The 16,383-nt window shown below is 35.5% G+C and overlaps 1 protein-coding gene across 1 annotated transcript in view; it reads right to left on the minus strand.

The window, feature by feature from the left end:
* Positions 1-12,033, minus strand: part of suclg2 (succinate-CoA ligase GDP-forming subunit beta) — a 160,852-nt gene extending 148,819 nt beyond the window's left edge. The window contains exon 1 of the mRNA XM_067432119.1: positions 11,875-12,033. Coding sequence (XP_067288220.1) covers positions 11,875-11,958 — 84 coding nt within the window. The 5' untranslated portion in view covers positions 11,959-12,033. The remainder of the gene's footprint in view (positions 1-11,874) is intronic.
* Positions 12,034-16,383: the final 4,350 nt, after the last annotated feature.

Raw genomic sequence — 16,383 nt, forward strand, 5'->3', positions numbered from 1 at the left:
AATGTTAAAAACAGTTGTGCTGCCTAATATTTGTGGAAACTATTACAATTCAAAAGTTTGTGGTAAGAAAATCATTCTTTTGGGTTATTTTTCAATGAATCTGCTGAGTTGATGTAGACTGGGTAAACCCAGCCTGATCTGCTGGCAATTTGATCTCGCCCTTCAACTCAGTCTGGAAACCTGTACATTCATTTCTTTCTGTTACACAATTGCAGGAACCAATCACACTGGCTTATCCACCTGTCCACCAATTCCACCTATTGGCGAGTTTAACACAATGACAGATAGAGAAATGATGGTCCGTTGCCATAGACTGTCAAAAAAAAAATGTTCTTGCCTATTGATCATGCCTCTGTGATCTAATTGGTTGAAGGACTATCCAATTGCATATGAAAATGCCGTCCTACTTGTGCAGTAAAAAAATCAGAGCAGATCCCCCAGACAAATTTTAAATTTTAAACTGAGCTTGGTCTGGTAATAAACAAACAAGAATTGATGCACAAAACAGGTCTGAATGATTCGTTCGTAAATCGGACTGGTCTGATTTTTTTAGGTTCAACTCACTTAATGATCTAGTTATGATTCTAACTATTAGCTCAGTTTATTAAAAAAAAAAAAGCTGAAACAACTTTTACTTAATTGCAATTTGCATTAAAATGTATTATGTTAAATGAACTGAAATGTCTAAAATGTTAAGTTAACCTAAACAGTTTGTGTTGGAACTACATGAATCATTTATGTTGGGCTGACTGAACTGGGCAGTGTATTTCTATTTCCCAGCATGCTTTGCATAGTTATAGATAAGGAGAGTAAATTCTGAAATTGAGTGTGGTTTAAAGGAACTCCAGGAAATGTTTAAGTTCATCTTGATCGTTATACCTTTGTGAATACTGTCTATAAAAAAAAAAGAACCAGATTGTTGCTTGCAACACGGAGCTGTTACAGTTAATGCCCAGAGCTTCCACTCAGCTAAAACGGCAGTTATGGGGGCATAAATATAGAGGGCGTCCTTTTGCATCTTAACAGACCCAAAATGCAATTAAAATGTCTCTCCAACATGACCAGGGCCCTTAAATGACAACAAGATGCATTTAGTCACTTAATTCACCTAAATAGTGTTTTAGGGGAATCAAAAACTGAAAAAATTGGGTATGCAAAATTAGTCGGCCCCTTTACTTTCAGTGCAGCAAACTCTCTCCAGAAGTTTAGTGAGGATCTCTGAATGAGCCAATGTTGACCTAAATGACTAATGAGGATAAATAGAATCCACCTGTGTGTAATCAAGTCTCTGTATAAATGCACCTGCACTGTGATAGTCTCAGAGGTCCGTTTAAAGCTCAGAGAGCATCATGAAGAACAAGGAGCACACCAGGCAGGTCCGAGATACTGTTGTGGAGAAGTTTAAAGCCGGATTTGGATACAAAAAGATTTCCCAAGCTTTAAACATCCCAAGGAGCACTGTGCAAGCGATTATATTGAAATGGAAGGAGTATCAGACCACTGCAAATCTACCAAGACCTGGCCGTCCCTCTAAACTTTCAGCTCATACAAGGAGAAGACTGATCAGAGATGCAGCCAAAAGGCCCATGATCACTCTGGATGAACTGCAGAGATCTACAGCTGAGGTGGGAGACTCTGTCCATAGGACAACAATCAGCCGTATACTGCACAAATCTGGCCTTTATGGAAGAGTGGCAGGAAGAAAGCCATTTCTTAAAGATATCCATAAAAAGTGTTGTTTAAAGTTTGCCACAAGCCACCTGGGAGACACACCAGGAAGAAGGTGGAAGAAGGTGCTCTGGTCAGATGAAACCAAAATTTAACTTTTTGGCAACAATGTAAAACGTTATGTTTGGCGTAAAAGCAACATAGCTCATCACCCTGAACACACCATCCCCACTGTCAAACATGGTGGTGGCAGCATCATGGTTTGGGCCTGCTTTTCTTCAGCAGGGACAGGGAAGATGGTTAAAATTGATGGGAAGATGGATGGAGCAAAATACAGGACCATTCTGAAAGAAAACCTGATGGAGTCTGCAAAAGACCTGAGACTGGGACGGAGATTTGTCTTCCAACAAGACAATGATCCAAAACATAAAGCAAAATCTACAATGGAATGGTTCAAAAATAAACATATTCAGGTGATAGAATGGCCAAGTCAAAGTCCAGACCTGAATCCAATCGAGAATCTGTGGAAAGAACTGAAAACTGCTGTTCACAAACGCTCTCCATCCAACCTCACTGAGCTGGAGCTGTTCTGCAAGGAGGAATGGGCAAAAATGTCAGTCTCTCGATGTGCAAAACTGATAGAGACATACCCCAAGCGACTTACAGCTGTAATCGCAGCAAAAGATGGCGCTACAAAGTATTAACTTAAGGGGGCTGAATAATTTTGCACACCCCATTTTTCACAAAGATTACTTATGATATATGTGCTTATTTGTACTTTTTGAAGCTTGAAAGCTTCAGTTCCATTTCTTTGTAACGCATGGACAAAAGCAACCAAAGATTTTCAGCTAAATGGAAAAAAGTCAGTCAAGTAAGTTTGTAACAAATGACAGAATTTAAAAAAATTGTGAATTGTTCCTTTAATACACAACATTTATACAGTTTTTCAGATTCACAACTTAAAATGAGCTTTTGAACATCCATGGGAACACAAACCAACTGAATAAATATCAAGATAGACAAACTTACAAAGTTTTTCCACAACTGTCATTGGCACACTTTTATAACAAAACTTTTAATTTCCTGTAACACTAAATACCGCCTCATCATAATCATCATTACAGAAGAATTATCCCAAATGGACCGGAATATGAGTCCCATAGGAGTGTTTAAAAGAGGCACCTCTCCTTCAAAAGACTGCCGACAAGAACTCTAAATGATTGCCGCCTTCCTAAATTATTGAAAAAGCCTAAACAGCCCTCATGAGCAACAGAAATGGCTATTAACCTTGGCGAAACGATATTCAAATCCAGTTATAGCAAACTTGCTCTACTGTATCCCTGGCGGCCAGGAAATGTAAATGTGTTCTCGCTGTGGACAGATGGGAGAAACGCATGCCGTTTGAAGTTCTTGCACCAGAGGAGTCGCACCCACCCACCCTTCGTTTAAAATATTCAGCATGCAGCCTCATCCAGCAGACTCCCCTGGTCCTGTTTCAACGCTCCAGTCGAGCTTTTCAAGCTGCTGCAGTATTGTGAGGCGAATGAGCTTTGACGTCTTCAATCTTTGCGTAAAGATTTCCCCCGCCCCAGCGAACGAACGCAGCGGCAAATGCTCCTTTAACTTTGGAGATGCAGCCATGGCACGGTGAGGGTTGTGCTGGGGAAAACAGCTCTGGGATTATCTCTACGTCCACACAGGAATTTCTGAGGCAGCGTTGGTGTTATCGGCCATAGCCTGTCTTATGCCGTCTCTCTTTTTTTTGGCTTTGTCATCATTGACAAGCCATCTCTAATTTTCAAGCTGTCATAAAAGATGGGAGAGAATTGCCGTGATACCTACCTGCCAGTCACGGCTCCTGAACTCCACTACAGCCGACTGGCAGCTGGCTAATCACTTCTCTTATCTATGTGGTAAAAGTCCAAAAAACTGATTCTTTAAAACTTCAGACAGTTTCAGAGAAACTTGAGTGAGCAGTTTTGTGCACTATGCGAGGACTGATGCAAACTTGGGTTCTGTATTATCGATACACATTGATTTGATTCTAGTTCACAGTTCCAAAATGATTCAATCGGTTATATTTAGGTATTGATCTAAATTATACAGGGAGCATTTAAATATGGTACATTATGAAAATTCTGAACCATAATTATTAATTAAACACCAAAAATAATGGACAAAAACTGACCACCCAATAAGCATATTCAAATGATTTCTGAAGGATCATGTGACACTGAAGACTGGAGTGATGTATGCTGAAACTTCAGCTTAGCCATCACAGGAATAAATTATATATTTTTAAATATATTCAAAAAGAAAACGGGGTAATTCCAGTGTTTCCCCTACAATGTATTCACAGCGGCGCAGCACCACCGCTGGATTTTCAGCGCCACTGCAAGTTCTTCTCATAACCAGTAATATTTTTGGGGAGAATCTGTACTTTTTTTTCTGTCAACTTTTACTTTTACTCCACTACATTTCCTACATAAAATGTATACTTTTACTCCAATACATTTACCCACAGCATTTTTGTAACTTACTGCTAAATAAATTCGGAAGACGGCAAGCAAGCGTGTGCAAACAAGTGCTCGCGCAACCGCGGTGAGCTTGCATCCGTTGCTATAGCGACTGACACGTGAGATTGCGCGCGGAAGAGTGGGACACTAAAAAAACAAACTTGTTGTACCGATTGTACTGGGTTGTACCTATTGTAATTCGTTGTACCTGGGTTTGCCTAATTCAGCTGTAAACCGTTTACAAATGGTTCAGAACGCAGCAGCCAGACTACTAACTGGCACTAAAAAGCACATCACTCTTGTGATCACTCTTCATTGGCTACCGTTTAGGTCACGGATCGAATTTAAAATGTAGCTTTTTGTTTTTAAAGTCCTGCATGGGCTTGCACCTCACTACATTAGTGATCATCTTGTTATGTACAATGCCTCAAGATCCCTACACTCTTCGAATCAACATTATCTTTCTATTCCTCGCTCTCGTTATAAGACTAAACGTGACCGGGCTTTCTCTGTAGCGGCTCTTTGACTCTGGAACTGTCTTCCTCTTAGTATTAGATCTCCCCCCTCAGTTGCTACTTTTAAAGCATCCTTAAAAACTCTTTTATATTCTTTATGTTTTAACTGATGGTGTAAATGCTTTCCCATGTACCCTCAATGTTTATATCTAATGTGTAATTCTGTTTTGATTTTATTTTAATACTCTTGTACAGCACTTTGGTTACAACCTTGCTTGTTTTAAATGTGCTATATAAATCAATAAACTAAACTAGACTAAAAACGGATTTAAAACAGACAACAAAACGGTATGTTATTATACACTACGGTACATGCTTTACTATCACTATAAAGTAATTCATTTGTTGTCTAGAGGCTGTATTAATGCAATCGAGGCTGACGCTAACATTAGTAACTGTTACCTCAAGCAGTTAAAACAATGTAACAAAAACACACGCAAGTCTGACCCAAATGTTTAATGTCAAGTTTGTTTCCATCTAACTTAATTTGCATTCTTTTATATCCATCTGGACGCTTTTATGCAGAGAAGTGGCATATTTGAAGCTAGTGACATGAAGAATCAAACTGTATCCTAACGCAGCTGACAGAAACATATAAACAAATCAGAAACTCATTCGTGTCAACATCACTGTAGCATATTCTGATTAGATAACCATCAAGTGTTCTACAATAGAAGCAAATAAAGTTGAGCGTGACTTTCCCACACTGAATAGAGTGAGTTTGAATAGATCCATTATTCATTTGTTACGACATATTGATGTGATATCTGTATACCTACAGCTCCAGCTCCATTAAAATCTCTTCATGCAGTGTTTGTATTTGCTTTATTTCTAGTTGAAGGCAGACCGGAGAAATAGGCTACAAGGACAGCACCTGGCCACATGCATCACAATATCATTCAATTACCAAAGAGCCCTAGAGATCTTCTATGAAAAGCCCAGAAAAAATAAGTGCTTACAGATTGGGTGTGGCCTTTGCCATTAAGATAAAATTGTCAATAATCTTTTTCTGGGTTGTGCGTGCCGTTTTATTTTTCCCTTATCGATTTCTACTAATACTGTAAATGAAAGCTGAAGTTACCTGGTTGCCTTAAAATTTTGAGTTCATGGAAATTAAAAATTTGATACAATGAACATTTTTTGAGATTCAACAACCTTTATTAAAATATTATTAAAAGATTTTGTAAGCATATTGGGTAATTGTGTGTTTTATTTGTGATGATGTAGTATATGCCAAATAGTGCTATTTTCATGATTTATCATTTTTTTTATATGGTTCAGATACAATAATATTTTGAGTTTCTATTTATTAAACAAATTTCCTTCATTGTATCAACTCAATTTTTTCATTTCAATAAACTCAAGATTTCAAGGCAACCAGGTTACTTACTTTTTTAAGTTAAACCAAAAAAACAAATGTACAGTGTAGTTGTATGTCTCAAAATGTCCATTTCTATCCACAAAACTTGCCAGCAGTAATGGTTTAAGAGGTTATTTTAATATATATATATATGATTCCGGAGGTGCATTACAATATTTGAGCATAAGGGACTTCTTTCACAAACATCTTAATAGTGGATATATAATTAGTTTTAAATTATTAAAACACCAGTTATAACTACAATGACAGAGTACCAAAATGACATAAAAATTAAAATTAAATAAAACTCGAAATGAGCCTTATTTTTGATAGATTAATTAAGTGAACGACTTGGGGGAAAACCATTAAAGGTGCACTATGTAGTATTTTTGCAGTAAAATATACAAAAACCACTAGGCCAGTGTTTTATATTTTGTTCAGTTAAGTACTTACAATACCCCAAATGTTTCCAACTATTTGTAAATTGTGAGAAAAGTGCTATTTTAACCAAGGACCCGGGATGTCTCAGCATAGCGTTTGAGCGAGTCGCCTGTCAATAGCATCATATCTGCGTTACCCTTGGATTAATTCTGCAGAAGCGCTTTACTCTTAGCAGTGTGAACATATCACAGCAGCGCTGAGCGAACGCACAGAGTAACGTCATAACATAATTTTAAACACACTTAAATGTATCTAATATGATAAACAAAGCTCCTTTACCTAATCATGTGCGGAGAAAGCGGAAGTGCAGGTGCCCGGCGACTGTGTCCCGTCCCGTCATAATAAAAGTCCCGGTACTCGCGAGCCGTGTGTTTGTATAACAATCCCTCTACACCTTTTTTTTTTTTTTAGAATAGGCGCCCTCCAGTGGACGGAAAGTTGCATAGTGCACCTTTAATAATAATCTGCTCAAGAGTCATTTGTTGGTGAATTGGGCAATACTGGTTAAGCTGTATGTTTTGATTCACTAAAAAGAACCCATTCATATGTTCTTGTCATTATTTCACCCAGAATACATTTGTTTATTTTTAATCACATTTAATAAAAAAAAACAAAAAAAACACGAAACTAATGTAAAAATAATTCTTAAAATCCAGATTTTAAGATGATGATCATGATAAATCAAATTTTTTTACCCAACCCTATAGTGCAAAAGTCTAAGCATGCATTCACTGATTAATAAAGCTCATTGATCGCTGTCAGGACCTGGCTGGCAGCCAGACGCCTAAGATGATGGTGAAACATGCATTGATCCAAACGCGAGAAGTCCAAACTGAGAGAAAAATGGAAAAAGCCGCTCTAATCTACATCTTATTAGTGTCTGAATCACATCTTGACATCAGTGCTTTAAAAATGTACTTTTTGAATTACTTCTGACCTTCACACCCACAATTTAGAGGTCCTCGTCATCTTTACAAATAGCTGAGATAAACCTATGCATTAAAGATCAATTACCATAAAGATGTCACTATTCATTGAAACAAAAAAGTCTTAAATAAGTCATCTCAATAAAGATAATATAACTGCACTTGGCACTATGTACTCTCTCATTAGAGCAGGTCCTCTCTCAGATGGATGAGGCTTGTGCCCTGTTGCAGCGGGTTGCATCTCATTATACGACCGAAATGAAAATATATGCTAGCTAAGCACTCTGCATGCACTACTAAACCACATCTTATGACAGAAGAGTGGACTGCAAGAAGTAATGAAGTGATGCCTACTACACTAAATTGGTGTTGATCCAATGTCCTTTTCCTGCATAGACCTCCAGCTCAGGGACAAAATTAATAATAATAAGGTCAAAAGGTAGCAGTAGAAATGTAGCATTTAGTTTTTTATTTATTATTATTTAAATGGAAAACAGACTTTCATGATGACATCACTGCTGTGTGCTGCATTCTGGGAGCTGAATCCAGTTGCAAAATCAGGTCATTGAGTGCTTCAACTATATGTGTGTACTAAAGTCACTGGAAAGACGATTAAAAAAAAAAAATTCATGTTTAAGCAAGTCCATATTCTGTGTAAAAACTAGTATAAAGATTTATGAGATGCATGCGCTTTTGTAGAGTAATTTCGGAATAAATTGTAAAAATAGAATGTTCTAAAGGGACCTATTATGCAAAATTCACTTTTGCATGGTGCTTGAACATAAATGTATCGGCAGTGTGTGCAATGGTAAATTGTGTCAAACAGCACCTTTAAAACTTTGCTTCATATTAAATGTAACAGAACAGAGCTTTTTGCAGTTATCAAATAGCAGGCACGCTACAAATGTTTATTGGAGTTTTGCTTACACAGCAACAGAAAACAGCACAGACTAAAAGATTTTAGATTTAAGAAACCACATCATTACAGATTAAAATCGAGAAAATTATATTGTAAATCTATTCTAGAATATCCACCAAGCAGTAACCTCCCCCAGTTTCTCTTGAAGCCGATACGGAAGTAACTTAAACTGCAATTCATCGGCTGGCTGCTAGAGACAGGCTCCAGAAGGGAGCAGAATCTCACTGAGCCCCATGTTAAAATGCCCAACTTTACAGCAGAAAAAACCTGATGTTTACAGAGAATGTGTTTAAAGAAGGATTACAGCCTGGTACAAATTGTGGTTGTTGTTCTATACGTCTAATTTTGACCTTTATGACAACTGTGAAAGGGGTGAATTTTATTACTCATTCGTTTACATAAATTCCCAGCAAACACACAACATTGGCACAACGTACACAACCTTCTAACAACATTGTCCAAAAGTTTGCTATAACTACATTGTGTAGTGAAGGTTGTTACAGCATTGTCACAATGTTGACATTGAACCACCGTCAAGGGCCATTGCTTAAGGTTATGCCAAGAGTATCTGGACAACCACTGGACGACCTGAACTTGTTACTGCCCTAATGCGCGAATATCAGCCTTTTAAACTTCAACTGACAGTTGAACCGTCTCATTCTTCAAAGAGTAACGTTAATAACTTGATACGTGTACGTTGATACGTTTTAATTTACCTCAGCTGATACGCAAATATTCAAACAAGCTACAATTTCCGTGCCTACGTGACATTTATTTGTTCTTTCTACAAACTACAAAAAAATTAACGGACAAATCATAGTATTCATGGAGTTGAGATTTTGTGTATTACAGTACCATCATATCGCTATTTCTTTTAACATTAGCAGATTTACTTATCCTTACCATTACAGATCCTTACCATTAAGAAAAGTGTTCAACATCATCTGGTCAGCTTAACGAAAAATATTTGTTTTACTGTCTAACTTGTCTACTGGTTTCTGGACTTGCATTTCTCCTTTGGATTTGTTGATGTTTCCTGGACATGATGCCGGTCACCCGGCTTTTGATTCGATTTTCTGCCATCAACAAAATCCAGTTTTGTTCATTAAATATTCTGATCCATCTTTGCTTTTTTTGTGTTTGGTGTATTATACTTAAACTAAATGTAATTTGTTTATTCTATTTTATTTATTTTTACAAAATGTATCTATGTATGTTCGATTACCAGAAGCTGTTTTAATAAAGTTGAATTAGTTAACCTTGTATGTCATTTTTACTCTTCAAAAGTGTGTTTGGGGTGTTGATTACAATAAATTTACTGTTAGGCCCATAAATAATAGGATAAACAATAGGCATATAAAAAGTATAATGTCTGAAATTAAAAATGAACCACAAAATGGTAAATAGGGATAGGGAATGGTGAATATCTATATCTAGCATTAAAAAAAATAAGTTGAATGTCGTCTCGAAGTTGATGAATGTCACGCAACAACGTTGCTACAGCCCTAGGGATGGGTATCGTTAAGATTTTAACGGTATTACTACTATTACCGATACTGCTTATCGGTCCGGTAATTTAAAGGTATTCTTATCGGTACTTTTTAAAATATATATATATATATATATATATATATATATATATATATATATATATATATTTTTTTTTTTTTTTAATTTTTTTATTATTATTCATTTTTGTGCATCAAATTAAACTACACGACAATTATAAATGTTTACTTACTAGCTGAAATAAAATAAATTTAAGAATTTAAAAATATATATTTTATTTAAGTTAATGCTTATTTTATTTCAAGTACCTTTTTAGTGGTTTTCATTTTAGTTGTAGCAGCTATAATGAATGAATGAAACTTTATTTAGAATTATTGCCAAAAAAATAAAAACACACAACAATATACACAACAAATATAATAAAACAGAAACAAAAATACAGCATAATAATCACCTAGTACGAATAGAGCCCTATTATAGATATAGGCATATCACGACCTACCCCAAGTACTTACCCAAAAGCAATTCCCAATCTGACAAGACAAATCAAACATATCATTGTGAATAATACAGAAACACTACTCCAATTTACATCCTACTTTATCACGCTATTAAGATACAGAAGTACAAACAGAAATAACATTTAAGCAGCAATAACAACAGTTTTAAATAAATTATATTTATAGTAATAAATTATATTTGTGCATGCTTTAGTTATACTTTGGATATTAAAGTTCCAGGACAAAAACAAGCATTCTTATAGAGGGCAAGCCTCCGTCCTCTGACAGCCAACACATTTGTTTTATGTGCCAACAGTCCCTGAACTATTTAGGGATATCAGTCAGGATTAAAACAGAATAGAACACACAGATCAGATCTATTCAATGACCTACTTGAAACTTTTCTTCTGAGTTTTGTTCTATAATTTCAAAATATAGCCTCCGACTTTCCATATGACTGAATTTCCATTGAAACTGCACTGTTGATCTACTTTGTCCTGTTGTCCTGGTTTACAGTCTGTATCTCAGGCAACTTTCAGAGCAATCAAAAGCATAAGATAGCCTACAAAACATGAGATGACACCCAAAATGAAGAAACATTGAAAATGTCTTTATGTTGCAAGACCAAAAGAAGACCACAAGACAATCTGCCAAAAATACAGAATATATAAGAATTAAGACAGCAGGAAAATCTGTATAGCTAAGATAAATATTAAAATCGACCTTTAAACCTTGCCTTAGACTGACAGCAAATTGTTATTGGCCAGCTCAGCAGAAAGTTTCATCACTGATGGGTCAAAGGCTGAAAGATGGACGTGATACTTCTACTTCTCACTGACTGAACGAATAGAGGACAAACCTGAAGGTGAATCAATCATTCCTATTGAAGCCTTATAAAAAAAGGAGTGCAAAAAGCCCACCAAAACACTCAAAAGTATTCCCTTTCAGAATCAGTGTTCCAGAAATTATTTAGCAGAACACACAAACTTACACTGTTATTATCTTATGGGATTTAATTTCTTGGTCAAATTAGAAAAGTTATATAGTCTGTTCAGACAGTCTCTACAACAGAATAGCCTAATTAGATTTGAAATTCCAAAACAGAATATTTCAAACAGAGACTTCAGAATAGAATCGTAAGTATAACATTTACATCTAAATTATTTGCAAAACACTAATCCGACTGCATTACAGGTCATGCAGTGTTTTATAAACATGCTTTTGCTGATGTAATTTATAAAATATCTTGTTAGGTTAAAGTTCAATGTAAGACAAGTTAAACAATAAATGACTGATTCTCCAAAGCATAACGGATGGATGGCCGTCTATTTTGCTATCTACTGAGACCGCTGACGTTAGTTAAATTAAATAAAGTAACGTTATGTGCATATATGTGCAGAATAAATCATCATGTCTGGCGCTATAAACACACAGACAGCAGCTGCGCCACGCGATACTCCGCTCCTCGGCTGGTCACATCACGCACTGGAGAATAAACGTTCAGATCAGCGATGTGTTACCTGGTTTCTGCTCACAAGCAGTTGTTTAGTGCTCGCTGCTCGGAGTCCTCTCACAGCCGCCTGACATGCCATGGATGCCGCCATGTTGAACCGGAAGTAAGTCCTGCTGCGCTGACACGTGTGTGAGGAGTGAGCGTCGGTTGACTTCTGCAATGGTCTTTAGAAACCCGTGATTAAACCAAAATGACAGGGTTGGATTATTCGCTCTAGAACAGTATCTCCTTTAGCTCCAAGTAGACAATAGGACAAAAGTTGATTTGCACACGTAGATATTTTGTTATATGCGTAAATGTGCAATAATTGGCTATACTAACTCTATGTAGCATAATGGAAATACATTAGTAAATATATTATTTACATAAATATTGTTATGGAAGTACAACGGAATTTTGCTATATTATTTTAATATAATTAAATTTAAATACACCCCATCCATTCAAAATACGATAGCCTATAAAAATCTGTACATCATAAGTAAAGAAATAAATAAATCCTAAAAAATAAAAATAAAAAGTTTTACACAACTGTTTTCAACATTAATCATAAATGTTCCTTGAACAGCAAATCATTTTAGAATGATTTCTGAAAGATCATGTGACATTTTAAAATATAATCAAATATACATTTCACAATATTACTGTTTTGTTTTTGTTTTTTTGGAATGCATTTGTTTTTGAATGGCAAATATATTTTGTATAGCATAATATATATATATATATATATATATATATATATATATATATATATATATATATATATATATATATATATATATATATATATATATATATATCCCATTATTCAACACAGATATAAAAAAATATGACAGCCTATGAAAAGTATCAATAATAAACAAAACGTTAATAAAATATAGTTTTTGTTTATCTTGGTTTATTAATAATTTCCAAACAGTTTACTTTATTTATACATCATAATGTAAATACATTAATACACATTATGTAATGTGATATTATTTACATTACCATTTAATAATTCAAATTTAATTTGAATAGCTGTTGAATACTAAAATCATGAAATGTATTATTGTATTCAAAATAAAAATGCTAGCCTATAAAAATCAGGCTAATAAAAATCCATCCCTACTAAAAAGTTTTTATAATTATTGCCAAAAAGTGTGTTCTTTTATATATTCATTTCTTTCATTATTCTTTCATCATAATAAAACAGAGACATATGTACACATATAGACAAATGTAATAGACTTGTAAGAATTAAGTTTGTCTCTGATTTTGATTTATTTAATATTGGGTTACCTTTACTATCTTGTATCTTTCTAAGTCATTTGCATACTCTTCAATGCATGCTTTCATCATGTCTCAAGTCAACTAATCAAATGTTAAACAACACAACAGATTAAGGAATCAACATACAAAAGGATCATTTTGGGGATTCCATGATGGAGGTTTGATGGGACCAAACTTAGTGTGTTTCTCTAGTGTTGATTCTCTCTCACACATACACACAATCTATCCATCTTTTCTACTCTCTTCTCTATTCTCTAAAAGCACTCATTACTCTCTGACACCATGAAAGGGCAGGAAGGGCAAAATGATCATAAAAAGCTGTGATTATGACAGAGAGACATTTGCTTCAAACTGATGTGTGTCAGCAGAAACCACTCAGAGAGGATGATTAACTACTCCTGAAGAACATGTAAGCATCTCTCTCTCCCTCCCTCCCTCTCTTATTATTATTATTCTTTTTTACACTACAGTCACATAAACAAGCCTCTGCCCCTTCAATACATTCGAACCAAAACATGCAGCTTAGGACATATCTGCATTTTTTAATGGCAGAAAAGCCACAATTGATGTTGTTTATTCTGTTATTCTATCAACCCCCACTTATCGGGAAAACGTGCCTGTGGTGACATTTCTGCGAACATATTACACCGTTTCTCGTATGTTTCGCGTGATTGGCACTAAATTTCCGAGTGCCGCTAAATCCTTGTTTAGTTTTATCCGGAACTATTGAACGTGAATCTGGCAACATTTTAGTTTGTTGGGTGTGTTGTATGTATTGCAGTAGTTTAGAAATTAAATGAGTGATCAACAACATTTGTTGTGTTATCATTTTTGAATATAATGTACACCACATACACTAAACCAAAGTACCTTTAAAGGGATTCAGATGATCCCATAATTTACTGAGCCCCAAGCCATACTAGGTGTAGCCTATGAAAATCGTTTTTCAGACAAATTGGACTTGTATTAAAAAATGTCCTGGCTAATCCAAGCATTATAATGACAGTGAATGGCAGCCCAATATTTCAATCCCAAAAAAGTGCATCCATCCATTATAAAAGTAATTCACATGCACGGTTCCAGGGGGTTAATAAAGTGCTTCTGAAATGAATAAATGAGGTTGTGTAAGAAAGATGTCCATATTTAAAACTTTATAAAATAAAACATCTAGCTTTCGGCGGAGCGCCTTCCAAGTCTAGTGCGTCTCGAAGTTCAAAATGCTTACACTTTGTCCGACATCATCATCCAAAATTTTGGGAACTACCCAAATTTAGATGGAAAAAGAGAAAGGAAGAAGATCGAAAGAAAGCCCAGTAAAGAGGTTAGTCTTCTTATCTCAGCCAACAAGTCGTCAAACAAAATAAATTTACTTAGTATTTTCAATAGTACAAACTAACATTCATTTTATTAATATTATTAATATTGTCACTAAGCTATCACTTGCTAGTTTTTTACATATTACTACGTATTACAAACATAACTTCACTGACAATAATCTAAAATAACCTACATGGATGTAATTTAAATATCAAAAGTCCTCTACATTATACATGTGGATAATGTATCATATGCATGCTAGTTATAAAAAGTACAAATGCTCTCTACATGAGCGTTGGAAGCAAATAAAAAGTGGGTCCTCTCTCAGTTTTTTTTTTTTTTTTTTTTTTTTTAGTAACGAGTAACGTTAGAGTAACGTTAGATGCCATAATAGAAAAGTATAAATAAATAACATGTGTTTAATAACAAGTGTTCCTCGGTTAGGAGTAGGTAAACAGACATGTGCTGAATTAGAGACGATAAAAGTGAGTGGGTCCAATATTATTGGTCGTAAAAAGTGGGTGAGTCTTCACACACACACGCACGCACGCACGCACGCACGCACGCACGCACGCACGCACGCACGCACACACACACACACACACACACACACACACACACACACACACACACACACACACTATACAGAAGAAGAACTAACACCACTTGCCTACTATAACCATAATTGTTACTGTGTGTGTGTGTGCGTGTGTGCGTGTGTGTGTGCGTGTGTGTGTGTGTGTATGATTTTCAAATTTTTTTAGAAAGTAAAAATGCAGAATGTTTCCTGTGAGGGGTATGTTTATGGGCAGGGCAGTGTAGGGGGATAGAAAATACGGTTTGTACGGTATAAAAACCATTACGCCTATGGAATGTCCCAATATGTCACAAAAACAAACAAGTGTGTGTGTGTGTGTGTGTGTGTGTGTGTGTGTGTGTGTGTGTGTGTGTGTGTGTGTGTGTGTGTGTGTGTGTGTGTGTGTGTGTGTGTGTGTGTGTGTGTGTGTGTGTGTGTGTGTGTGTGTGTGTGTGTGTGTATGTTTTAAGGGTATAGTTAATCCAGTTTATGGGTCATAATTTGCTCAAGTGCAAAACTCCATCTCGCCTAGAGCTAGAGCCGGCCCTGCCTGGACCTTACAAGTTGGTAAGTAATTTTATGTATTTTTGAGCATGATGAGAAAGGGGGAGACTTGGTTGTGTTTAATATTTAATTATGTTGAAATTATTAGAACAATTCAAATTACAGTGAGGTGCATTGTGGAGAAGAGTGGAGCATTTGCTTAGGCTGTGGACTAATACAACGAATGTCATAACGTCTTTGCTGAAGGAGATTTTAATGCTTAGCATTTAAGATGTTAATGTGTGTTATTGCTAACTAAAAGTTTGTCAACTATAGTGCAGTGTTATAATTCATTTGTGTAACATTTTATGAAATTGAAGTGGATGAATGAATGAAATTGAATGCCTGAATTATGTCAGAGAGCCAAACAGACTTAATTGGGTCACTTAAAATATATTCATTCCATGATGATGAAGTTACATGAACAAATTATGTTTTTTTTTAACTTAATTGATTCATGTGGGACTGATGTACACAATTAAATCATGTAAATCCACCACTTTTTTTCAGTGTAAACTCGAATCATGAAAAAAAAAATTCAGCTAAGACAAAGCTAATGCATGTATGCAGTCTCAGAACAATTGACTGTTTATATAGCAAGTGGAGCTTCCAACAGCTGCGTGAGTGATGTTTACTAATCAGTGATTGGCTCTTTTTATTTAGAAGGCGGGACTTATTTGCCTTATTGGGTGTTGCACTTTCTCCAATTCATAAGTAATCAGAGTGCACCGTCTTCCTGTAAAGTCTTACATAACTGATAGTGTTAACGCTAGTGTAAGTTACACTCAGCAGTGTCTTTTTTAAAAA

The sequence above is a fragment of the Pseudorasbora parva genome, chromosome 22, assembly GCF_024679245.1.
Source record: "Pseudorasbora parva isolate DD20220531a chromosome 22, ASM2467924v1, whole genome shotgun sequence".
In the NCBI taxonomy this organism is placed as follows: Eukaryota; Metazoa; Chordata; class Actinopteri; order Cypriniformes; family Gobionidae; genus Pseudorasbora; species Pseudorasbora parva.